This window comes from Amphiprion ocellaris, chromosome 15 (genome assembly GCF_022539595.1).
Source record: "Amphiprion ocellaris isolate individual 3 ecotype Okinawa chromosome 15, ASM2253959v1, whole genome shotgun sequence".
Taxonomy (NCBI): Eukaryota; Metazoa; Chordata; class Actinopteri; family Pomacentridae; genus Amphiprion; species Amphiprion ocellaris.
In genome coordinates this window covers 10,861,167-10,885,964 of record NC_072780.1, presented here as the reverse complement: position 1 = coordinate 10,885,964, position 24,798 = coordinate 10,861,167, and the positions used below count along the sequence as shown (strand labels likewise).

The 24,798-nt window shown below is 40.0% G+C and overlaps 2 protein-coding genes across 3 annotated transcripts in view; one reads left to right on the top strand and one right to left on the bottom strand.

Annotated features, from left to right (window-relative positions):
- Positions 1-5,352, bottom strand: part of ctnnal1 (catenin (cadherin-associated protein), alpha-like 1) — a 51,121-nt gene extending 45,769 nt beyond the window's left edge. For both annotated transcript variants that reach the window (XM_055017929.1, XM_023296219.3), the window contains exon 1: positions 5,008-5,352. In XM_055017929.1, the coding sequence (XP_054873904.1) occupies positions 5,008-5,103 (96 nt within the window). In that variant the 5' untranslated portion in view covers positions 5,104-5,352. The remainder of the gene's footprint in view (positions 1-5,007) is intronic.
- A 6,193-nt stretch (positions 5,353-11,545) lies between these two features.
- The window catches only part of elp2 (elongator acetyltransferase complex subunit 2), a 28,315-nt gene continuing 15,062 nt past the window's right edge, over positions 11,546-24,798 (top strand). Inside the window, exons 1-10 of the mRNA XM_023296216.3 lie at positions 11,546-11,714; positions 11,839-11,917; positions 12,931-13,001; positions 13,707-13,851; positions 15,043-15,120; positions 15,458-15,522; positions 15,643-15,709; positions 18,941-19,087; positions 19,344-19,439; positions 20,551-20,651. Coding sequence (XP_023151984.2) covers positions 11,583-11,714; positions 11,839-11,917; positions 12,931-13,001; positions 13,707-13,851; positions 15,043-15,120; positions 15,458-15,522; positions 15,643-15,709; positions 18,941-19,087; positions 19,344-19,439; positions 20,551-20,651 — 981 coding nt within the window. The 5' untranslated portion in view covers positions 11,546-11,582. The remainder of the gene's footprint in view (positions 11,715-11,838; positions 11,918-12,930; positions 13,002-13,706; positions 13,852-15,042; positions 15,121-15,457; positions 15,523-15,642; positions 15,710-18,940; positions 19,088-19,343; positions 19,440-20,550; positions 20,652-24,798) is intronic.

Sequence of the window (24,798 nt, the reverse complement as noted above, 5' to 3'; positions counted from 1 at the left end):
GTCTGACCCGTGCTGGAAAAGTGTTATCAGTTGCACTATTGTTGTGGTGGCAGCCTCAGACTTTGACAAAGGTGATAAGTTCTACCAGCAAAACACAAAATACAGGTGACAAAATATGGAACCGCAACACTGTCACCACATATCTGTGACATTTGTGAGGAAACAATCGCACATGTCAGAGTACGCAGATACCAAATAAGCCGATACAACCGCAATGGCATCAATCACCCCTCTCCCTCATGTACTAATACACACAATAAAGGGTTATTTTGACCCACTCAATGTGAAGTTTGACGACATTTTGGATTGTCTATGCACTTGCATGCTCGCACTGTAATCCTCATGTGGTTTCTACTTTCATGCCAGAGGCTCATTTGTCTTCATTATCATCATACGGCAGGAGGAAGCAGATCTGTTAGAGCTCATAGCAACAGTAATGTTTCTCTGTCTGGGTATAAAAAACAACTTCACAACCTGGACGTTTGTCATGTCACTCTACCACAGGACCAGAAACAGTGAGAGGGAAACAGCACCTCAATAAAACTCCATTTCCAATATTTCCAGAGGGAAGGTTGAAAATGTGACTGATGGTTGTGCTTACAGAGCTGTTAAAGTTAGGAGTGTGTTTATGGAGCCCCTTTGTTGTCAGCATTTTGTTTAATGCTGAATTTATATGACAAAATGGCAACGCTTTGAGCAAATCACACCCTCAAAACTGCCACTGAGCTTTTGTTTGGGTAATAAATATGCCATTTCAATTCCGTTTGTGAGCAAAATGTACACAGAATTTTTTATTTTTTTTACCCACAATTCTTTGGAACATCAGAAGGCAAAACTGCAAGCACCACAGAACCCCTGCAAGCATGACAAAGTCGATGCTAACAAACTTGGACAGAGAACGGATTTTCCAGGCCCAATTATAGCAGAAAATCTTTTAAGAAACTCCTGGCTTAGTCCTGAAGTAAAATGATGGAGACGGCTGAGCTATGTAATCACAAGGCCAGGGTGTCACAAGTGTTTAAACGTGCACCAATCTGATCAAAGTCTTACATTTTATTCCCTGACTACTACTCTTTCCCACACATCCTCGCCTCAAAACAACACCTTTGCACCTCATCAGCGAGGACCACCGTGTCCGCAACCTGGACTGGGCTGCTGTGTTTTTAAAAGGAAAACACACCTCAATTATAACGGCCCAGGAACAGAACTGTTATTTCACTAATCACCACTTCAAAACAGGAATCAGATAGGCAGGAAAAAGCAGCCAGATTATTGCTAATTGCCTTCCAGCTGGCTACAGACCACATCACAGGTAGGACACACAAAACAGCAAACATGTTCGCTCAGTTTCTCCTCTCTCTGTGTGATGCCCATCACATTTTTGACCACCACCAGAGCAATTCATTAGCCCCACTGTGGCCCTCAATGCCAGTCTGTTGATGAAGGTGAGGCAAAACACATTAGCAAATTCCGGCTGGGGAGACCATTTCTGCTAAATTAAGAAGCAGCATCTTCTGTTTTGAAAAGACAGGGGAAAAAGAAGCGAATGGTCAAAATGATGGAGGATGCAAAAGCATCCAGGTGGTCCATTATGGAAACAGGACTCAGACACAAAAAACATAATTTGAAATGCTAAAAACTCTGAACAGCTGTAACATTGGGAATGGATGTTGACATTTAGACCTACTGTCAGAAGCATAAATGCATGCACACAGAATCAGCATGACAGGTGAACATGCAAGCATGAAAAGAAAAGAAAAGACGTGGGTGGGACCGTGTGCAAGTATCTGTCTAGTTTGTGTTTATGTACGTAGTGCGAGGCCGGGAGTCTCCCAGGCCTATAATTACACCCTGGTGGGAGTGAAGCTGATAACCGAGGCCTGAGGATACCAACGTTATAGTGGTGAGAGGAGAGGAAAGAAGAAAAGGAGAGGAGAGGAATAATAAACGAAGCGGATGGAACACAACGTGACACCTTATCAAACCTCGACTTTTTCCTCACCGACGCCGCTTTTTTTCATTTCCTCCTTGATAGTTATCTAATGACCCATACAACACACGAGGATGCGCACAAATACATACAAAAGCTCCTTCACAAGAAAAGCTGCACAACACATCCCTCGCCGCCGGTGTGTTTCCATTAGGTATAATAATTCAGTTACGTAAGGCAATACTGATTCTCGCAAATGTCACATAAACATTGCAATTGAGTTATCTCACACACATTAAGGTGGTAATTGTGTTACAACAGCTTGGTTAGGCTTCAGTCTTTTAATTCACTATTGTCGGATACAGAAGTTACATAGATTTCTTTTGGGGTTTGGATTCTACGTGCACGTCAAAACACACACTAATATAAAAAATGATGGAGCTCAGGTTGTTCTGTTAATGCAATAAGAACATTAAATAGCAGCAATGTTTCTTCATTGTTGTATTTATGTTTTCTATAAGACAGGAAGCTACCACACCTACTACTTTTGGATATTTACAAAACTGTCATACAAAGTAATAAACTTGTTTTTTTATTATCATGCAAAATCCATGTAAATTACATGAGAAACCAGGTTGCCAAGTTTACCAACTATTTTCTCATTGATACTAGGATTTAAAATATATTATGATTATAAAATAGCAAAAAAATAGCCATCACAAGCTCCTAAAGTACATTAAATCATCTAAAAATGTCTAGTTTTGTCCAAACAACAGTCCAAAACTAAAAGATATGAAGTGATGCAGAAGAAGATCGATTTAGACTGCTAGTGTTTCTGGTAATCTGCTCATCATTTCAGCTCTAAAAACATGCTCTTTCTGCATATTTGCACTAATAAAGATTTTTTTAATGTAACCTTCTGGGTGAAAAACACTCACAGCAGGTGAAGCTAATGTACCAGTCAGCAGCAACTGTCCTTCTGATGACATTACAACAACAACAACAACAAAAAATTACACTCGGAGTTGACGGCCCTTGGAAATGTGATTTCTTTCAGCATTGCAGAGCTCTGTTGCTATGGGGACATGCCTCACACTGAGGAAAAAAAGAAAATTAGGAAACATTGTCCTTGAGGCCTACTATTCAACGGTGAACTGTAATATGCTGAATGCGTTACCGTATACAACACATTCCTCTACGCTATAGACTGAAGTGCTTGTCAGCGGGCAGAAGTGCACTGTAAGTTTGCTGAAGAGTAAATACTATTATGATAACACAGAGTGCATTTTTGCGCAATGTTACAGCAGTCTTTACAATAAATATTCCTACACTAGCTACTGCTTGCACAACCTTGGCCGGATTTAACCTTGATTTCTCATACAGAACAAGAACTTCTGAAGTATCTTTTAGGCGTACTTATGAAGGATCAAAAATCAAAATGATCTAAAATGAATGAACAGCCTATGTGGAAAGCACATTCCCATTACAGATGTCCTTTACTGATAAATAACCCACATCCATTCAGCACAGGATGACCTCATATCTTTTAAATGAGCCGGTGAATAGAGAGGGAGGCTGTCAGCACGCAAACGGGTGAGGGAGTGTCATAGGCCCCCCAAAAGTCGATGAATATGGTGTTTTAACAGCCAATACTATTAATTAATGATCAAGGAGATGGATATTTGGAGCTGAAATATTTGCAGCAAAATGGAAATCTTGGTGCCAAAATTTGAAAAAGAAAAACACAAACTCCAACACTAGAAATCAGTGAAATGCATTGTTTAACATGAGAAAAAAACTTTTCAGCATTCATCCTTCAGTGTTGATAGGATGTCACTCGAGTGTTGTGGGTGGGCCATTGCTCAAGACCACAGAGGGGGGAATACAGACAGAGAGAGGAGGCTGCATCACAGTTAAAGAAGTGCATTTGCAAATGAATGTACTGGAAATGTGAGACAAAAAAAAAAAAGATAAAATGAAGAAAAAAAAACAAGCCTCTGCACGAGGGGATATTAGCATATAGTACATTTATAAGACGGGTGATTATTTCACTATTCAGGTGGCCCAGCCCACCTCCCATTCTCTGCAACAACTGTGGAAAATTAAACTAAAAACTGAAGTTTTGCTAAATTAATCATCTGCTATTGTTCTCAGAATGGAAATTAGCAACCTAAAGTGAGATAATGGTAGCAATAAAAAGGGTTAGAGGTTTTTGGTTTTTTTTTTTAAACCATCACAAAACAGCTTAGAGTTTGCAGCCAAACTGTGCTGCACTACACAATTAAATGATTAATTAACTCATTGACCTGAGCTCAGTGCTTTTAGAGTTGGGACTCCCTGTTTTTGAGCGTGCGAGAGAGGAGTTGTTGAAAGAGTGCAGTGGCCTTAAAGTGGCTCTTTCATCCTTCTGTGTTTATTGAAAAACAAAGCACGTGCCTCAAAGTGGCTCAATTACACAAGTGGGAGTCACAGTCCAGCTCAGGACATTCAGAGGGGAGATCACAACTTCTGGAGAAACTTTGGAGACTTTTGCAGCACTGTTCTCAAAAGAGAAGTTTGAGGACTTCCAGGAAAATGTGTGTTGAAAGTAAGGAATTAACATCACAATCAGTTTTATTACTATTTGGATGCCTGGTCATGGGGAATAGTTTTACTTCCCCATTCACAGTAGAACGTGTTATGTAATTCTGCAGTGTGACAACTTCTCCCCAACAGCAACTAAATCTGTGTCTCCAACTCAATTTGCTAACTCCCTGTATGATTTACATGTTTAAAGTTTGGATGACCTCTGATCTCTGTGTGCAACTTAACACCAGTCGACTAAACAGTGAGCTTTAATGTTTTATTATTACTGATAACAACACATGAGAGGAAATACGATGTTATAAGTCGTTAAATTCTCCACACGTGGGACAGACTTTAAACGCAGCACGAGAAGGAAACATGCAAACAGGTAAACACGAGAATCCAGAGTTAGCCTCACGAGCACTAAAAACAGCTGTTAAACGCCAAAATACGCTTTAAAAGTAGCTAAGAGAGGTTCAGAATGGACAAGTTTAACATTTGTGGGTACTCACCTGCGAAACTAAAGGAATAAGCGTCTGCTCCACCGAGCGAGTTTTGATTTCCAGCCCGGAATCAAAGTTACTGTTGCCGCACGGAGATGAAGCCATTCCCGCCGAGGCTGACACACAATGCACGGCAGCGCTGAGTTTACCGAGAGCCTCTCGCTTTTTGCTGTTTCCCAGCCGCAAACTGCTTGTAACGGACTTGCGGATCACACACGGAGGCTTCTCGCTCGCTCGGTCACACAGTCGGCAGTCGAGTGGCTCTCCACAACACGCACGCTGTTTTAATCCACTCCGGTTCCGTGGTTGCGCCGCTGCGCCCGCTAATGTCCATGTAGTTTACTCAACTACGGCAGCGGACTGCAGCACACCACTGTGGGCAAACACACACACGCACACACGCGCACACACACAGCTTTCACTGCTGCCTGCTTAAGTGAAGCTCAGGGTTACACATACTGCAGTTCATCACTGTGCACAATGACACTTGATAGATTTTACCAGCTTATTCCCTCACATGGCAAATATATTTACCCAGCTGAAGTTAAAAACAGTATTGATTTAATACAGAAGTAATTTAAATGATTGTATGTCAGTGCTGTCCAGATCATATCATGCATAACAGGACCTGATGCCATACAGGCCTGAAGGGCTTCTAAAAAATGCATCATCCGGTCATGCAAATTTCACATGCTCTATAGGATTTTTAGATTTGAAAAATTCATCATCCATCCATCCTTGCAGATTTCAGAGGACTTTGCATCCACAGAGTGAAGGGATGGGTTTCCCCCTCACACAGCACCAGCTCTGGTTTTGATCCCTGAGACAAAGAATCCCACATTATCCCCTGGAGTGTGAGAATCTGTTATCATCCCCTCCAAACACACAAACCCCCAGCTGCACTGAGCCACGCGGGACAGCTGCACGCTGACTGGAACTGTGTGCTTGTCTTCAAAAAAAGTTGCAAATTTCACTTTTTTTTGTCTGTCTGCAGAAGGCATTCATTTCCATGATCTTAGCATCAAAATCGAGAAGGATGGGCTCTTAAACTACACAAGTATTTTTCTGTTTTCTTACTGCCTTTTTTTTTTGCTTGCAACCAGTTAAACTGCAAACAAACAATGACAAAATATGATAAAGCAGCTACTGTTGTCGAAAACAAACTGGAACGCACAGATCTGTGTGATTTCTTTGTGCTCGGACTTAAAGAAAATTATCCCCCACTGACGGATTTTGAACGGAATATACTGTAAACCCGTCAATAATAACAATAATTTGAGTGAGAGGTGTGTGTTAGAGTTGAAGGTGGTTGTGGACTTTTTTTTGCAATTTTCCCCCCAGTTTTTCATTCTTTGGCAGTATGTTTGATACATGTGAGAGTATAAATGTCCCAATTCTCGTTATGTACAAATGTCAACCCAACCCCAAATCTCACACAAATTCCTCCAATATGAATCTCAAGAGGAGAAAAAGAAAGCTAAAAAGAGCCTCAGATACAATCTTTGCAGTGATATATGTTTAAACTGCACACATCAGAAGTTCTTTGAACCCTGCTGTTGCACTGCAAATTGGGGAACAAAAGTTTTATCCAAGTAATGCCTTGGTCCTCTTCCTATTTTGTGACCCAGTGACTTGTATCCATAATAGGACTCAACACATTTTATTGCTGCCAGTATCTGAGCCCGACCAAAATATTGCCAAATTCTCTGTATCCTCAAGTGGCTCCAGAAGCTATTTCTAACTTTACAAGCGCAGTCACTGGATGACAAGTGGTGAGTAACACTTCATAGTACAAACACAGCAGATGGCGGAGAGCAGATACGGCTTATAAGCACTGTGGCACTGTTAGTGACGGCTTTTTGCTGCCTGCTTTATCATCAACTATGGTGGCTGCCTAACACTCTGTGTCAGCAGTGGAGACAATCGCTCAGTGTCCGAGTGCGTGTGTGTGTGTTTGTGTGTGTGTTAAAGCTGTCTGCCACTCTCAGGCCCAGCCAGTATTTATTTAAAACCCCAGAGCTATGCTTTAACCCACCCTGTTTACATTGGTTTCCCTCCACGCACACACGTTTACAGTGCATCATTATGAAGGCATGCAATCCGTTCTGCTGCTCTGAGTGGACAAGGCTGTGTTTGACTTTGATGAATGGCTTTACTACCAAATAGATAATATCTGTATGTTTTTTGCTAATCTGCACTGAGGCACTCCTCCAGCTGATAGAACGATAACAAACTCCACTTGGGCTACTTGCATCATGCTGCTTTATTAACTCGTCTCGCCCTAAACTATTCTGGTCACAGTCGATAAGTTCAAGGGGAAGAATGAGATAAGAAATATGATACATCCTTTAACTTTTCAATGGGAATAGTTTAGTTATCATCAAGACACATAACTTCCTCTCAAACAACCAGAATATCGGTTCTCGCTGCATTTGCCATACACTAAGCTGTGAAACGGGTGCGTTTTTCTGTACAGTATCTCATTTGTTCTTGAATATTCAATATTTACTTCGCTGTCTCTAATCTCTTTTAGGCACATTGCATTTTGACAGTTTGCCTGAAACCTCATAAACGCAGGAAGTCGCTTTTGTGTATTCTCATCAGCACAGTCCAAGGGTATTACTCATTAAATAAAAGATGCTTATGCATAGTGTGACTGTGTTGCTAACAGCTGCTTCTGTCTCTGTCTGTGCTTTCGAAGTGCTGACTTCTCTTCCTCTCTCTCTCTTTCTCTTTGGATCATTCCTTCTGGTTGCACAGCTCCTGGGACAGGAACTGCTGAGCCTAAAGAGATAGTGATTTTGCACACTGCAAGATGTAAAATGAGTGCACTCAGTCATATTCCCCTGTTGGATAAGTAGATTGAAATTTAGGATTCAAAGGGAGGATTGTGGTCGAATGCTGACGGATTTTTTTTCAGCGGAAAAATTCCAGCCAGAGAAAACAATTCATGCCTATATGAAAGTATGCTTTGAATGTGCATGTCCTTACATGATTGTGACCTTCCTTGTACGAGAATTTCATTTGTATTAGGTAGTTTAATCTGTTGTATATCGCACCACAATCCAAACATTCGCTTCCAGGTTCTCCTTGCTGGTCAGTTGTACTTGCTTAAAAGAAATACCACTCAGAATACATGCATGTAACACTGTTGTGGCCTTGACAGAGACCTGCAGCTGAACCCACCCTCTTAGCACGATACAGTCACCAGAGAGGCCTCATCTGTGAAGGAAGGGAGTTCAAACTGAGGTGAGTTGCCCTGGTAGGGTGTTTAGCAAGCTTTGCATTGTTTTTACTCACTGACCCTGAATAGTTTTACGGTTTAAAGATGTTTATAATGTAAATCAAGGTTAATCTTTGCTGGTTTAAAGATGGTTATGTTAATACAGCCTCTGGAAAGAGGAAAAATTACACTGCTTTCAGTGCAAATACCATGCACAGCACAATTAGGAGACTGGGTAGAAATCAGACATTTTAACGTATTCTAATAAAAAGTTAACTAAAGCAGTAGTGCTAATAGGGAGCAGGTCATCTGTCTGTCATTTGCCGCTCCCCTCCTGCCAAAGAGGCACCCTCGGGGAAAAGGCTAATTTAATTGCACGTAAACAAAACCAGGCAGCAGCAAAGTGCCATGCAGCTCAGTAATCTTGGCTTTTTCTGCATCTCCGTTTTTGTTACATAATCATGGACACCTCGCATATACTCATTATCATTCAGTTTTCATCCGGCATATCTGATGGCTGCCTCATTTGTCAGAGATGCTCTCCGCAGTTTGGAACAGCAGCATATGTAAACACACAAGGATATGTGGAGATGACACATATACAGTAAATGGTCATTTGTTAAATTGCATTGCATACAGAGAGTGCATTGTCCTCGCAAAAATCGCAGTGTTTTCTACAATCCACAGTGAACAATGAGCTCAGAGAAAGTATACACAGTGAATTTTTTGCAAAACACTAGTGTTATGTGAGATCTTGTAATTGTAATAGTTTAATTATGGGCACACTGCATGCACTGTTTTAACCTGTCAATGTTAAATTATGCTTGTTTGTGGATGAGTGAGTAAGAAAATGACATCTAATGACAAAGACACTGTAAGAATATTGTATTATAAGAGAAAACAGAAGCTCTCTACATCATCCATCAGCCCCCCAAGTACAAAGTTCATTATAGTAATTCCCTAAATTGCTATCCAGTCTCCCTAAACGGCTTCAGAGCACAGAGTTATAAGCACTTGCTGGCAAAGCAATTGCCATTTAAGGACATTATCTGCACTGTAAAACATTACATTTTTTTGCTTTCATAAATTCTTAATGCATAGAGCAGTGAGATTTGAATCCTCTAGTAGGAATTTCATTTTAGAGCAATTCTCAATTTTGGGGTCAGGATCCTACTTTTTGTTAAAGACAAATGAAAATATATTTGAATTATTTTATGATTTCTGAGGGAACAAACTGAGCCTCCTTTTGTGCTGTTATAGAAATAATGACATGCTTTATATTGAAATTACCATGACTTTAATACAAAAACATGTTCAGAAAAGGAAGGGAAACCTTGATTTATTCTTGCTGCCTAAAACATATGCAATAGCCTAATTACTAATCTTATATTTGTGAACTTCTCCACTGTATGTATGTTTTTAATTTGATCTTCCTGTGATTTATTTTTTAATCTTTTAAGCACCATATAATCAGGGCATCGGAACTGATGGAGAGTGTCTCTTCTAGATAAATCTCAGTGCTCTCCCAGGGCGACCTCATCATTACCAGGTAAAAGAAATAGTTGTGCTGGGGAATGTACATTGCAGGGGCTGTTGTCACCATGGTGCAAAGACATGCTCACAAAGCATCCTGCACAATTGCATATCTTTAGTCCCTTTTGTGCAGGCACGGAAAAATAGGACAGGATCTTTCCTAAATACACCCCTCCTCTCCTGCAACGACCTGTTACGTTTGATCAAATTAATCCTGCATTATGTAAGCAGGTACAGACATTTCCCCCAACAACGGATGACAAATGCATAGTTAAAGCAACACAAAGATGACAGATACTTGTTCATGTATGCAGCTGTGTGACTGCATCCCAGCTATTGCCGAGCTGCCACGCCGGAGATGAGAGCCATAGATGCATGGGCATCCTCCAGAGAAGTTGTCTCACCCTGCCAAATCTGTCTAAATCCTGTTTCACTGAGACTGAGTGAGGAGGGACAACAATAGCAAGATGAACATAATCTATTTTCTACCCAAGTGTTGGTGACAGTGTGTCTGTTTTGTCTTTGTCACGCATATATACCACAAGTCAGCATTGTCAGAGGCGAGCCAAGAAAGGCCCAGCGCACCCCTCCTCCAGCCCCTTCTCACTTCCTCATATTATTTGGCTGTATTCCTGTTTGTCTTTGCTGCGCTGTCATTTGTGATATCATCTCAAGGCTTCACAGACAGCATCGCATTTTTTTTCCTCCTTCTGATCATGTCAAGTGGGTGCCTGGAAACTTCTTGTTACCAAAGTGTCGCCTCAACCTTTAAAATCCGAAAGGCTTAGGGGCTTTTTATTATTATTATTATTTTAAAGCAAGCAGGGCTGTCAGGCTGGCAGCTACCTCAGCTGTGACCAGTCACCTTCAATCAAGACCTGCCAAGGGGATAACACAGTCTTACATAGCAGTGTGGCATCTTCATTGTTGATGGAGCATTTTCAAAAATAATGCAAAATGCCACCCTTCATTTGTGCAGTGCAGAATCTTTTCTGTTTTTTTTTTTTGTTGTTGCCTAGAACCAGGCAAAAAAAGTATTTATAAACATTTAACATTGCTAAGATGTGCTTAAATGAGGTTATCACACAATTAGATACCCTAACAAAGATGCATAAAATGACACAGACAGCATTGCCTTTTTAAATGTTTATACAGTTTAATAAATGCAGGTTTATCTCTAGTTCAGTGCAGTGTGGTGGCCTAGTGAATGTGGGAGTCAACCTTCTCTAAGCATCGACTGAGGTGAAATTTCTCCAAACAAGTCTTTAAATCCCTGTCAGCTCGGTTTTGGTCCGTCTTTTGACTCCTTGTTGGGTTGAGAGAGAAAAATCTATACAGACTTATAAATAATCAAGTCAATGTCACCCCACTCACACTTCACTAAAGCGTCAGTGGCATTAAATAACATTTTTAAACATATTTTCATTGTTTTCCTAATTTTACAAAGTCAATTCTAGTAGTGTACTAGGGCAAATTAAAATATATGGTGCCTAAAATACTCGTGAACTATCAATTTGCAGAGAATGGAGCTTTTTTTAGTGGATTTTGTGATTGTCTTACTCCATCTATTGGAATTTACTCAGCAGTGCAGATTAGAGTCAATGTTACAGTTAAGTTCTTCACATAATATGAAAAAAAGTTATGTTATAATAAATTATATGAAATTGAATAATAAAAAGAATATGATAAATATTAACTGTCGATAAAAATATCTTAAATATAGCGTAAATATTTTCTGCCCATCGTCAAACTGTAGCGGAACATTTGTCACCAAGGTTCCGTTTCCGGCGGTAACATTTACCGTAACGCCACAACTTCAGCTTTCACGATGGCGGCGCCCGTAATAGAAACATGCCATGTAGCTTGTTGTGCAAACAGGACTCCAAATGTTGTTTCTTGGGGTCGTGGAGGAACCATTGCTTTTGGGACTTGCAACTCAGTGGCTCTGTATGACCCACAGGTAATAAAAAAATACAATTTTTGCTGGAAGTTAGCTGTTAGCAGCTAACTTTGATAGAGCTACTGTAGTTGTAAACAAAGATACGCTTTGTTCATAACGTTTGTAAACACATTCTATACTTTAGGAAAGGAAGGTTGTCGCTGTCCTGAATGGACACACGGGAAGAGTGAATGCAGTCCAGTGGGTTTACAAAGAGGACGGTGGTGAGTGTCACTGATAAACCTGTTAAACTGCTGCTGTAGTTGTTGTTGTGAGATGTTTCATTTACGTTGTCATAATTATTTCATCTGCTTTTACAGCATAAGTACAGCGACGGGACATGTTTTATCAAAACTTAAGTTATCTTGATGAGAGAACCTTAATTTTAATTTGTGGTCACTAGTTAGTTTTACTGCAGCCAGTTTTAAACGTTGTGGTTTTGTTTCTTTGCTTTCATGTGACACCCCAGTTATTGCTGTCAACTCTAGCCTTATTCTAAAACACTGAGCTTTGTATGCTGCTACAATCCTGAACAGGCTTCTCACAGTTATTGGCTGTGGTGATCTGCTCCATTGAGGCACTAGAACATTACTGCCTTTTGCACACCAGTCAACTTCTTTCACAACAAGCTAGAGAAATTATTCACCATCACATTCAGATTAATACCTAACAGAACTAAATTCTAGTTATAACTGAACAACTACTGCAAAACGTAAATTTTCCAGATATACACTGCATATACTGTGTTTTACATGCTTTAACATTAATATTTTCATTCCAGCAACATTACTGTCTGCTCTATTGCACTCTCTTCCACCTATCTCATATTTATGAAGTAGCAATAATGCTGTAATTAGTTTTAAAAACTGAATTTACTCCTGTATTGTCAGAATCTGCACAATTTGTGCTAAACTTTCAGTTCACTTTTAGAAATACTCTATTACACATGTATATATATTTGGACGTATTAGACAAACACACCCCTGTGTAAATGCGTGTGTCTTATTTGTGCAGGATAGCAAAGAAAACTGGTGTCAAGTTCCTTGTAAGTGTACACATACTTGGCCAATAAAGCTGATTCTGATTCTGTGAAAGCATTCATTACCTGCTGCCACATTGTAAGATAAATGTTTGTCCAAAAAGATCATTTCATGGTGCATAGTTTACCTTAATTGTAACTAAACTGCATAACCCAAACCATTAAAACTGTGTTGTTGTTGTTATTGTTGTTGTTCAGCTCCAGAGTGTCATCTTGTCTCAGGGGGGTCAGACAATAGACTCATCCTCTGGGAGGCTGGAGATGGGAAGGTATGTCACCTGATACATGAGATGCTGTTTCTGACTCAAGCTTTCCCACCTCTTTTTATAAATGCAGACTGGTGACAAATTAAAAAAAAAAAACAACATGAGGTGTGTAAGTAAAGTGCTGGATGATTGCTTGTTGCCAGAACAGCGTCAGTACTTCTTGGCATTGATTCTGTAGGTGTCTGGAATTGTACTGGAAGGAATAGCATTCTTGCAAGATAGTCCCTCATTTTGATGTCCTGCATGGTGATAGTATGGTTGATCCAAAATCTCCCATAGATGCTCAAATGGGTTAAGATTTGATTACTGTGCAGGCCTTAGCAAATGATTCACATCTTCACAATCACATTTTTATACTCATCAGACCATTCAGTGACTCCTTGTCCCCTATGGATGGGAGCAGACCATTCCCAATGGGATAGAAATGTGTGATCATAGAAAATAAAGGAGGGCCCAAACTATATATGAAAAAAAAAACTCCCAAAGCACAGCAGAGCCTCCGGACCCACTTATTGTAGGGGCCAGACATTTAAGTACTTTCTTATTTTTTTCAACTGTGTGAGGCTTGTTTGCTCATGGGGTAATTATCAGATTTCTGCTTAGAATTCTGACCTTACTATGTACAGTGCTTTCAGATGACATATGTCATTATTTGGTGCTATATTAATAAAATTAACAAAATAAAACAATCAAAGCTGTTGTTTCCAGTTCGCCCAGTCAGTGGAGTGTAAGGGCCACACTGGGCCAGTGTGTGCTGTGGATGCGATCTACACGGAGGACTCAAAGATCTTGGTCGCCTCCTCAGCATCAGACTCCACAGTGAGACTGTGGCTCTGCAGCGACACCAAAGAAGGTAAGAGACAGAAACACTGACAGATTCATCCATTAATTAGTCTGTGTCATTACTGGTTTGTTGTTGCTATTCAATGTGAGAAATGTAAAGAAAGGAGAGATTGTTTTCAGTTTGTAATTTGGGCAGTTGGAAGCTGATACAGTAGGTGTCAAGCTTTTTCTTCCTAAAAAAAGTGATGTCTGTTTATGATTATGTCATCACAGGACGCACGTGTATGAGGCATGAGCAAGTTTATCACACATTCATATTTCAGTTTTACTTGTTTTACCTGAGGCTTGAAGAGGGGAAAAAAAGAAGAACAGTCTTAAAGATCAACTTAATTTTGTGCTACTGGTTTGGGTTATGGGACTCTTATTGTATGCAGTAACAGACTCACCTATATCTAAAATCAATTCAGTCTTTTGGAAGTCACGTTTACTGGAGTTACTGTCTGTCTTGCCCCCTAGTGGCAACTAGAGTGAATGACAGTGTTTACCACCAACATCATCCTTTGCGTCACCTCTGCTCTGCTGCAGAGCTGTTTACGTTGCATCATATCTACGACATTGTATCTATATTTTTCCATCCTTTTGCAATAGACAATCTTAATTTGAAGGTCACTTAACATGTAGGTAAAACAGGAAACAAAACCTATCATTAATTTTTTTTTTGAAAGGCTTCATTTTCTGTGGACAGAAAAACATGCTGTAAAAACCTGATGTATAATCGCTCCTGTTTTTTATTTCCTAAATGATAGAAGTTGACAGAATAAGCACGTCTGTTAATTTCAATATAGCTTTTTTGTAATTTTAAGTAACAATGTTGTTCGAAGCTGTCAGCTGTAGCTGCTTTTATTTTTTCAAGTTGTCATCTATAACAGCTTCACTTTGCTGGAAGTTTCTGTCCACTTGTCAGCGTAAAAGAACATTAATGCAGCTTGACAGTCATGTTTAGCCAGTGTTTATGTGAAGTGGCCATGACCTTGGGTTATATCCCCAGATATAAATATCATTTATGTTATGCTGTGTGAAATACACTTTGCTCCCTTACATAAGAGACGGAGGAAAAAAGAATCTTTTAAATTTTTTATATGTAACTCATATGTTCACGCAACACCATAGATTTCACATCATGTGTGTAATTTTCAGTTGTGCAACAGTATTACTGTAGTGTATATGAAAGCTTAATTCCATGTGTATGTGTGTTCCTCAGCCGAGTGCCTCCGTAACTTATCGTTTGGCAGTGGTTTCATGATGGATGTCTCTCTGGTACTGTTGCCAGGCAGCGGAGGTAAGCCTAAGCCGTTCCTACACAGACATCCTTTAAGTTGTCTCACACACGCACTCACAGACATACACATTTTTCCTCTCTAGCTATCCATCTCAATTTACACCACTGCTCTAGTGCCTGTAACCGACTGTCATATTCAAATTGCAGTCTTCGTTTGAAGTGTCTCACATCATTTTGCCATGCTGTTTTTACATGCCTTTCGTCTGTTGGGTTCCGTGCTTCGTCTTTCCTTTCCGCCTTGCTTGTCTAGAAAATTTAGATGCTGATACAAGTGCATTTCACCTGCTATGTGTGTATGCGAGGTTACATGCCTGTGTGAAAACCTTGTTTCCTACAGTTCCCATACTGGCCTGCGGTGGTGATGACTCTCGGGTGCATCTGTATGTGCAGGCAAACAACCAGGTGAGGTCAGATCGATGCTCACTCAGGAGCAGCTCTTTCATGTATTCCAGGCCAACTTTTTCGTTTGAATTTCTACAGTTTCAGAGAAGCATTTGACTTTATTAAATTTCTCTACAATAGTTTCAGAAAGCCATGACACTGCAAGGGCATGAAGACTGGGTTCGTGGAGTGGCATGGGCATCTACAGGTTAGTGCTGCTGTTTATAGTAGACTTAGTGTTTTTGTTTTATCTCTCTTAGCTCTTTGTCAGATCTAAATATATTTGAGGGCATGTTTCTGTTAAAATTAAAAGTCAGAATCAAAATTTCGTTCTTTGGCATCATAACATTCAAAACCAGTGCATGATTAAAAAACACAGCTATAGAATTCATTCAGGATACCCAGTATGAAAATGTCACAACAGAAGATATCCACGTTATGTTGACAAAAACATCACTATATATATTCTAGGTTCACTGTTGTAATGGTTGAGTAACAATGAGCTTAATGTCGCTAAAATGTTAGCTTCTTTTAACGCCGTCCTTAGTGATCAGCATCATTTGTTCTTTGATGATCTACTTTTATGACAAATTTAAGATGTCGTGAGATGGAATAAAGGACTTGATTGATGTAGGATCTGGATTCCTTTAAATGTATTTGTAAAATTACCTGTTTGTTGCTTTTATTGTAGTTTTTGTCTTCTCAAGCCTGAGAAGCTTGTGCTTGCTTTCTCTGTTATGACTCTGCTTTGGCGAGGCGCTATGTTGTGTGGTTGTCCATCTGTCCATGGAAGGGATATCTCTTGAACACCTAGGGGAATTTCTTCAAGTCTGGTACAAATGTTCACTTGGACTCAAGGAAGAAGTGGTTATAATTTGGTGGTCAAAGGCCAAACTCACCTCACAGACCATGTTTTTGGCCATAACTTAAGAATTCATTTGCTAATAATTATGACATAACCTTCACACAGATGTCTGCTAGGACAAAATGATGAATTGACGACATTTTAGATCCAAAAGGTCAAGTCTGAACAGAGATGGATGTAAATTGCATTGTGACTGGTTGGTGCAGCTATACAACAAGGCAGTAATTCTGCTGTTTCGTTAGTCTGCAAAATGCCTGCAGAACTGGATGATGCACTTACTGGGCTTTAAAAAGTTTGTTAACATGTCGGTGACTAAATGCTGAGAGGTGCATTTCCAGTCACAGCCTTCAACAAGTTTGATGAGAAAAGCTGAGAAGTGCTTTTTTTGACCTTGTCAAAGCAAAAACCAAATGAGCAAAAAAAGGCAAATTTCTCCTCTTAGATCAAGAAAACGTCTAAAATGTTCAGTGTTTCCAGCCTTTTTTGGCCAAAGATCAGCTTCACCAAGCAGTGTGTTATTCACGGTATTTTGATAGCACATGGCAATGCATGGATTCAATCCAGGCTCTACTAATTGTGTAACCCTCTTCAAGGACACTTCATTACTCCACTGTTCTGACTGTAAAAGCTATTTCATCTCCTTAACCAGCCCTCTTCACCAGTGTCTCCTTCCTGCTCACAGTCTATGACGTACTTGATGCCGCCAAGCTGCGAGCCAGCAGCAGAGAGACAGAGTGAAGTTTGTTTATGTAAAGTATTCCCATAGGAATGTCAAAACCCTCTCTCTGCTGTGATAGTAGTTAAATAAATCGTGCTGTTCTTTTATGGCTTGGCAGATGGCAAATTGTTGCACTAGAGGTGCAGTTTGTCATAGCTGTTAAATGTTGGGGCTCAGAGCATGAGGACATTTCCTGATTTTCAGCTCTAATCTGTTTTCAAAATCAAATTTTTTCTTTCCCTAGTAGTCGCTCAATACTGATCAAAATTTAATCAGCTAAGGTAAAGTATGGGAATTGTGGGGAAAAAAACTCACATGCCCAGTCTATTATCCTCCTTTACACTGTAGTTTTATTTTTTCTCAGAATTAAATTGTCAGAATTGTGAGTTTTTCAGTCTTCTTCAAAACACTTTAAAAAGCAAACTACAATGTTGAGATGTTAAAAATTTCAAAAAAACAATGAAAACTTAGTCTAATTTGATGACTGTTTTCAACTGAAATCCAATATGGCACCTCAGATGGCAGTGTGGAACTTTTACACAGTACTTTGTTTACACTTACTTTTACACAGTACTTATTATATTTGTAGTATTTCTTTTATATGTTTATTTTTTTTCTGTCTGTTGTTGCTAGGCACTGCTCTCTATACATTGAGTCAACTTCCTTGTGTGTATTCACTTGGTAATGAAGGCTTTTCTGATTCTGAACACAAGTTTTCAAAAATAGTGTTGCATTCAAATATTCATTTCACAACAATGCATGGAGTTTTGGGTTTCAGATAAGTAGCCGTACAAATCACTGTTGTCATTATCATTGGCATCATTGTGCCATGATTGACAGACTATAATGGCCTCCCTCTCCAAACTGTCAGCAGACCTTAGGTGGTCACAACAGAGGAATATTTATTATGCCTGTTTATCTTGGCAGAGATAAAACCAGACCAGTGTCCACTGGACTAAAAACTGAATCACATAATGTGAGAGACAGAGACACATGGGAATAGTGGTGCGCTCTTTGTTTACCACCTGTCTGTATATATTTGGCCTGTACTCCTGCTGTCTAACTGGTTGCATCAAAGCCAGGAGCAATCTTCTCATATGCCTTGATTACACTTCTAACAGATAGCTGATGAAACAGAAATGAAAAGTCTCCAGGGATAATAGCTTTAATGCTCACTGCAACCCAGAAAACTAAGGTTCAGCTCACAACTGAGCTGCTTGGCTCAACTTTAACACTCTAAAAATAATCAGGAATGCATCAAGCTAAATGCTGAAAAAAATGTTTTATCCGTCAGCATAACAGGAAGTCTTATTTAAAGCTGTTCTAATAAGACATTTTATTTTAACAGTGCATAAAATGATGTGTGTCTATGGACTTTGTTGCACCATTTAGCTCATTCTGTTTAACTTCTGGTTCTGTTCTTGCAATGAAACCAGCACCAAATGACGAAGTCAGCAGCTTGCAAATGAAGATATAGATGGATCTAGTAGATAAAGAGTCAAATGTTTGGAGAGTATTTTGGGCATTTTAATTTATAAGGTGATAATTTGTCATTGTTTTGCGTTACAGCTGGCCATGCTATTTTCAAAAGACTATAAAATCTGCTATTGTAAGTTTACAGTTTTCTAAAGACAAACTACGAAGCTTCAAATGTCTGATCCCAAAGTATTGCACTTATTTTTACACCACACCAATACCGCTATATTTCACGATAACACGGTTTTCATCAAAGTGCCACAACACAGTACATAGTGTAATGGAAAAATGGATACATTCTGCGGTAGGCTACTTTAAGAGCTGACAGAAAGTGTCTTGCAGTGCGGAAGGTTTTCAGGTTTTCTCTCTGACTCACTCAGGTGGGGAGCTGTTATTAGCCAGCTGTTCACAGGACTCTCTCATCAGATTGTGGAGGCTGCGTGCCAAGTCTGGCCCAGACACCAGCGCAGAGGACGATCACACCATCATCAAAATGAAAGAGGACATTTTTGAAGTGAAGGAGAGAGGTAAGTAGGCCACCCTGGCCTGATGATAAAAACAGTGCTAATTAACCAAACGAGGAGATACGCCGTTTGATGGTTTAATGTTTACCTTTATCACACACTTAATTGTTTACTCATGGAGCGTTACATTTTTTTTCCTTAGTTGGACACAAAAAAGGTGCAGAAAATCTGTACCTAATCAGCTACTTTTTCTTGTTCGTATCACAAAACGGATATCTTTACAACATCTTCATTTAATCTCTCTCTGTTCTTGCTGCAGACGTGTCTTCTGTGTTTGCTGTGTCCCTTGAAACAGTTCTGGCAGGTCATGAGAACTGGGTGTATGGAGTTCACTGGCAGCCTCCCTTCTACAAAGGTACCTCAATTTCAAACCAGGGAGGGGATCAGTCACTCTGATGCCCATTTTAAGAACAGTCTAACATGTAACAATGTTTTTAGAAAACTCAGTAGGTCCTTGCTAGTATCTGTTATATAAACACAATCAAAACATTACTTTTAGAATCACACTTGATTCCCACCAAACATTTTCATCACTTGCTCAATTTCCTCAGCGAGTGGAAATGAATAGATTGACTCATACAAAGCTGAGAGGCATTGTTTCTCCCCCTTTTGTATTTCAGTGCTATTGGTTACAAAAACCAGGAAGAAACTGTTACAATTTAAAGGGAAACAGAAAAACACAGGCGTCAAAAGTTACAGGCTTAATTAGCTCTCAAGGGAAAGGCTGATGGATGTGATAAATCTTCTGCTTACATTCTGGTTGCCTTGAAAGCTTATTACATCACTTGACACGGATCTCAGTTTTTGTGTACATTACATGTTTAGATACTTCAAGCAAGTACAGCCGTGTAATTAAGGCAGTCACATATTATGCTTAATATTTAAATGCATTTTTTTTTGCGTTGCGAATATTTTCCCATTTTTACAAACAATATTTACATTTCGTATTAGAATTCTGAATGGCGTATGATAATTATGACACAACAGCATGCATCCAAACAAGAGGTAAAACCATCAGAAAAGAAAACCTTCAAAAAAAATACACCCTTTGCAAGTAGTTGCTGCCTGGAAAATGCTCTTGCCTGCAGCTATCGCTGTGTTTTGGGAGGCAATTAACCACAACACAATCAGCTTGATATGTTTTTTGTAAAAAGGAAGCATTCAGCTTTTACAAAATGATGTACTAAACCAAGTTTAATATGGAAAACTTTTAAAAGAGAGAGACATGCTCATCATTGCTGCTTGCGTTACTGTGTATCCCTAAATGTGAATCATAGAAGTGCCATTGAGATTATTAACACAAGTAGCAATGACAAATAAATTTACGATGCACAAACTTTTCAAAAAACACGTCAGTCTGCTTATAACTCACGGACATATGCGACCTGTCACAAACAGGCAAGGACACCAGCCATGAAAGCGAATCCTGTATAGATATTTCAGTATCTCTCTGTCTCCCTCTGCAGGTGGTGAGCTGCAACAGCCTCTCAGTTTGCTTTCTGCGTCTATGGACAAAACCATGATCCTCTGGGCTCCTGAGGAGGGATCTGGCATCTGGATAGAGCAGGTAGGTATTGACTTGAATGCAGTGGGGTTGTAGGCATATGCGCAGACCCTACACATACATGTGGAATAAATCAGTTTTTGTGGTCAATATCAGGTTTGTGCACACATCCATTCACGCCCACAGAGCCAGTTCCCCACTCCACACCTGCCAGCTTTCCTTCCAGTCACTCGTGACATGATCTGGAGCCTGAGCTCTCCCCCCCAGTATCCTCTCTCCCGCTGTCAGTGCCCCTGCGTCGGTTTCCACTCTCGCTGACATTGAGGTGTCAGGAATAGAAGTGATAGACAGTGATGAAGAGGCGCTGAGCCCGGCACACCACTGTGAGCTTAGACAAGCCGATGTTGTCCTCCCCCATCTTCCTTCTATCACTCATACACACCGAACCCCCTCTTTTACAGCCCATTCCCCAACTCATCCGACAGGAGATGGAGAGGCCAGTGGAAGACATGCCATAGCCTCTGCACTGCCTTTCTCATTTCTTTCCCCACACCTACTTACCGTTATTTTTTTGTCCTCCATCCACTTGCCTCCCTTTCTCTTTCTCTCCCTCTCCCTCATTATCTCTGTCCTTCTTTCCTTTCTCTCTCCCCTCCACCTCTTCTGTTTTGTAACTGCTGTTGTGCCAGAATGGGACTAAATTTATCACAAGTGTGGATGGCGAAGAAAAAGCTGTTCTCTGCCATCTGCCCCACAGATTTTTTTTTATAAACACAACTGGCATATTCTCAGGTGGTTTAGGGCTCCCTTGGATTACCTTAGAGAAACACAGGAACACTTACTCATATCAAAAATGCAAAAATATCAGACACAAGCTCCTGACTGACTGACTGAATGTGTCCCACAAATGCATACACATCCCATGGAGCAGGAAGTGGCTCACCTCACCACAGCAGGCACCTTGAGTCTGATCGCACTCTTGGGCAATGAGCAAGATTCCACACTTTGATCACTTACATTTTTGCACCTTTGATCTCATCATTCACATCCACAGCAGCACACAACAAAGACTACAGAAAGGAGGAAACCGTGAAAGTCTTGACTCTCCACTTTGACAAAGGGACAATGATTAGGGCCTGAAGCCAGTGCTGATGTCACATATTCTTCTCAGTATGATTAGCCAAAGGCAGTCAGTGGAAAAGAAAAAGCAGCAGTGGGCATCAAGTCTGGTGTGGCCAATCTCTCCGCACAGCTCCAGCTTTTTCCTCTTGATGCCGAAAATACCCCACCCCCCCACCTGGAATAACCTTTTTGTCGAATGTAAAAGTGCATAGAATATGAGTCTCCTCTCTATTTCTCTCCTCCTCTATTTCTGTTTGAGAGCCAAACCCTTTGAACTGACATGTTTCCTGCCTACAAAGGAAGCTTAACCTCTGAAGCTGTGTCATACACACACAAACACACACGTACAACAGTGAAACCTCAGAGAATTGAACTGTATTTATTTTTTGTCCCAATCTTTACACGTGCAAATTAAATGTATTCGGTACTTTTTGAGTGTTTTCTGCAACCTGAATAGGCTTCAGAAAAGGCTTTTCTTCAGGAGATTGAAGTTTTTGGCAGAGCAGATTCCACGGTGCTAAATGACCGGCCATGTGTGTCTTAATTAGCCGATTTTTACAAAGAAGTGCTTCACTTCTTCACGCTGATTAGAGTAATTGGTGAGATTTAATGGAGAGCAGGGTTAGCAGTGGGGTGGTCGGGGACCACCACTGCGTAAAGCACATCTTGCTAACGAGACACACTGGTAATTAACATCTCCGACTGACCACAGCGGGCCACCACAGCGCCTGGAGGGATTATCAGTTTATGTGTGTGTTATAGAGATAACCTATTTGCAGATCTCGGTGTATGTACGCTACTCAAGTTACACTTGGCCACATGGCACAACAAGGAAAGTCACAGTGAATCCAAGATCAGTTCATATTTTGAAATATTTTGTATGTAGAAATTCCTAGATGATTATAAACGCTGAGTGGTATCGATGCCTTAAAAGCTTAATTTCTTGTATTTTTTTAAGGTAATACTTTCCATTACTGAGAAAAAGTATTGAGTGGTTGCTGGAAAGCTGAGAAATCTTTAAGTCAAATCAAGCAAAAATAAGTAAAGCTTGTGGGTTCAGGCTTCCCAGATGGGAGGATTTTCTTTGTTGCCTTGTATTGAAACGTGAATATCTCTGAAATTTGGACTTTCTTTCAGGCAATGAAAGGAATTTGAAGAAATTACACTGGGGCTTTGGGACATTTTCACAATTTTCTCTTTTTTTTTTTTTAAACAGTATTTTTTATTATTCATGGCCTTGTGCACAAACAGAAAATCAAAGACGCTACTAAGCTTTGTCAATGAAATAACTCTTTCAGCCATCGAAGTGAATCGCAGAACACCATGAAAATATTTCTTTTTAAACATAAAACAGTTTTTATTGTAATTCCTAATAAAACCTAATAAAATAACAGTAATTATGTTCAGTAAAAAATAAGTCACTAGCCACAAAATTACTGTTTCCAGAAGTCACACAAAGTTTTTACCAAGGAGCTTTTTATTATGTAAATAAAATTCTTTCTTAATTTAAATTCTAATTGCTGCCCAGCTCATTGTTTAATATTTGTTCAGCTAGACTTTTATTTAAAACACTGCAATCAGTCTTTTGGACACACAAATGTTCTCACATTCAATGCTACACTAAGCTATATTTTGCTAATTGATCAAGAGAAATCAGCAGATTTATAGAAAATGACAATAACCATTCACTATATCTCTTCTATTCTGTGTAGTAATGTTCAAGAAAAAATGAAGGCAAGATTCACTCTTACTGTGTCGGTCAAAATTGCATGCTGAAAAGTGGATTTGAAAACCTGTGCTCCACACTGCATGGGTTTTCTCAGCTCGGCTAAGCTCATTCGGTGCTCGTCACCCTTTCTCCAAGAAAGATATATGCCTTCCCTCCTCTGCTGTCCTTGTTGTATTCCCCCCTCAATACCCCCACTGCCCAGCGATAAGGCCCTCCATGCATCCATATTGTTCTCCCTCTCGTAAACAAGACAGATGACGGCTTTTTGCCTCTGTGAGTTTTTGCATGATTTACGGCTGGCTCTTGTGTGCAGAATTTTAAAATCAATCTGCTTAATGTTGCATCTCGATCTCTCTCAATCTCACCATCTATGTTTCTTCCTGCCCATCTCTCTTTTTCCTCTTGTGTTGCTTGCTCTCTCTCTCTCTCTCACTGTCTCTTTGGATAGCTGGAGGATCGTGCCATTCAAAGTGGAGACATGCCTTTATTGCTGTCATTAGTTCCGCTGTGTTTCAGTCTGCATACAGGCATTATTTTGAAGGTCATTGATGACCAATGCAAGTGACCAGGAACGCTGGATGATTGAGGGCCTCACTTTACTGCTACATACAGTAGACAGACAGAGCAAAGATTTGTGTGTCTTTCTCCTGGTGTGTTTGTGTGTAGGCTTTCAAGTTTTTTGTTTAACGTGGGTACACAGTTGTGTGTTATTCTGCAGTCTGCCTCAGGTCACCGCCACAGCTGAACATGCTCTCGCTTTTTGTTTTCAAAAAAAGATAGCCGGCTTAGCTGTGAAACTCTTCCGATTTTAATCGTTTGAGTATGAAATTAGCACCCCTCATATTTTCTCACAGCCGACGTACATATCATTTAAGGCACACGCTAATTAAAGATGAAAGAGATATTGTGTATAGCTGTGTCTGCATTCAGAACACAGTGCTGCAGAGGGAGCAGCGTATCACTCCCAAGGGTCGGATCGCCTGCTATCGATTTGAATAGTTCTCCCCTTCAGGCCCAGTCTACATCCAAGGCCTCAGGGCCCAGTAAAGCTTTTAATTGTTTGAATTCCTCAAGGCAGTGAGAAGTTAACCTGGTGTACAAAATGCTCTCAAAGTCATGGGAGAGTGTAGACTCTGTCTTGCACTGTGCATCCTATTATAAGGATGAGACTCAGATTTCCCTGCACAAACCAATGGCAGCTTAAACCACAGACAGCTCATGGTTAAAATAGCTCGCTGTTGTCTAAAGAAGAATTCCTATAATTCAGATTTTAAATATTCAGATTAATTTTCACTGAGTTTCAAGTTATTTCTGTCTAGTCCCATAATCCTGCATCGAATCCTGCTGGTTACATAAGCA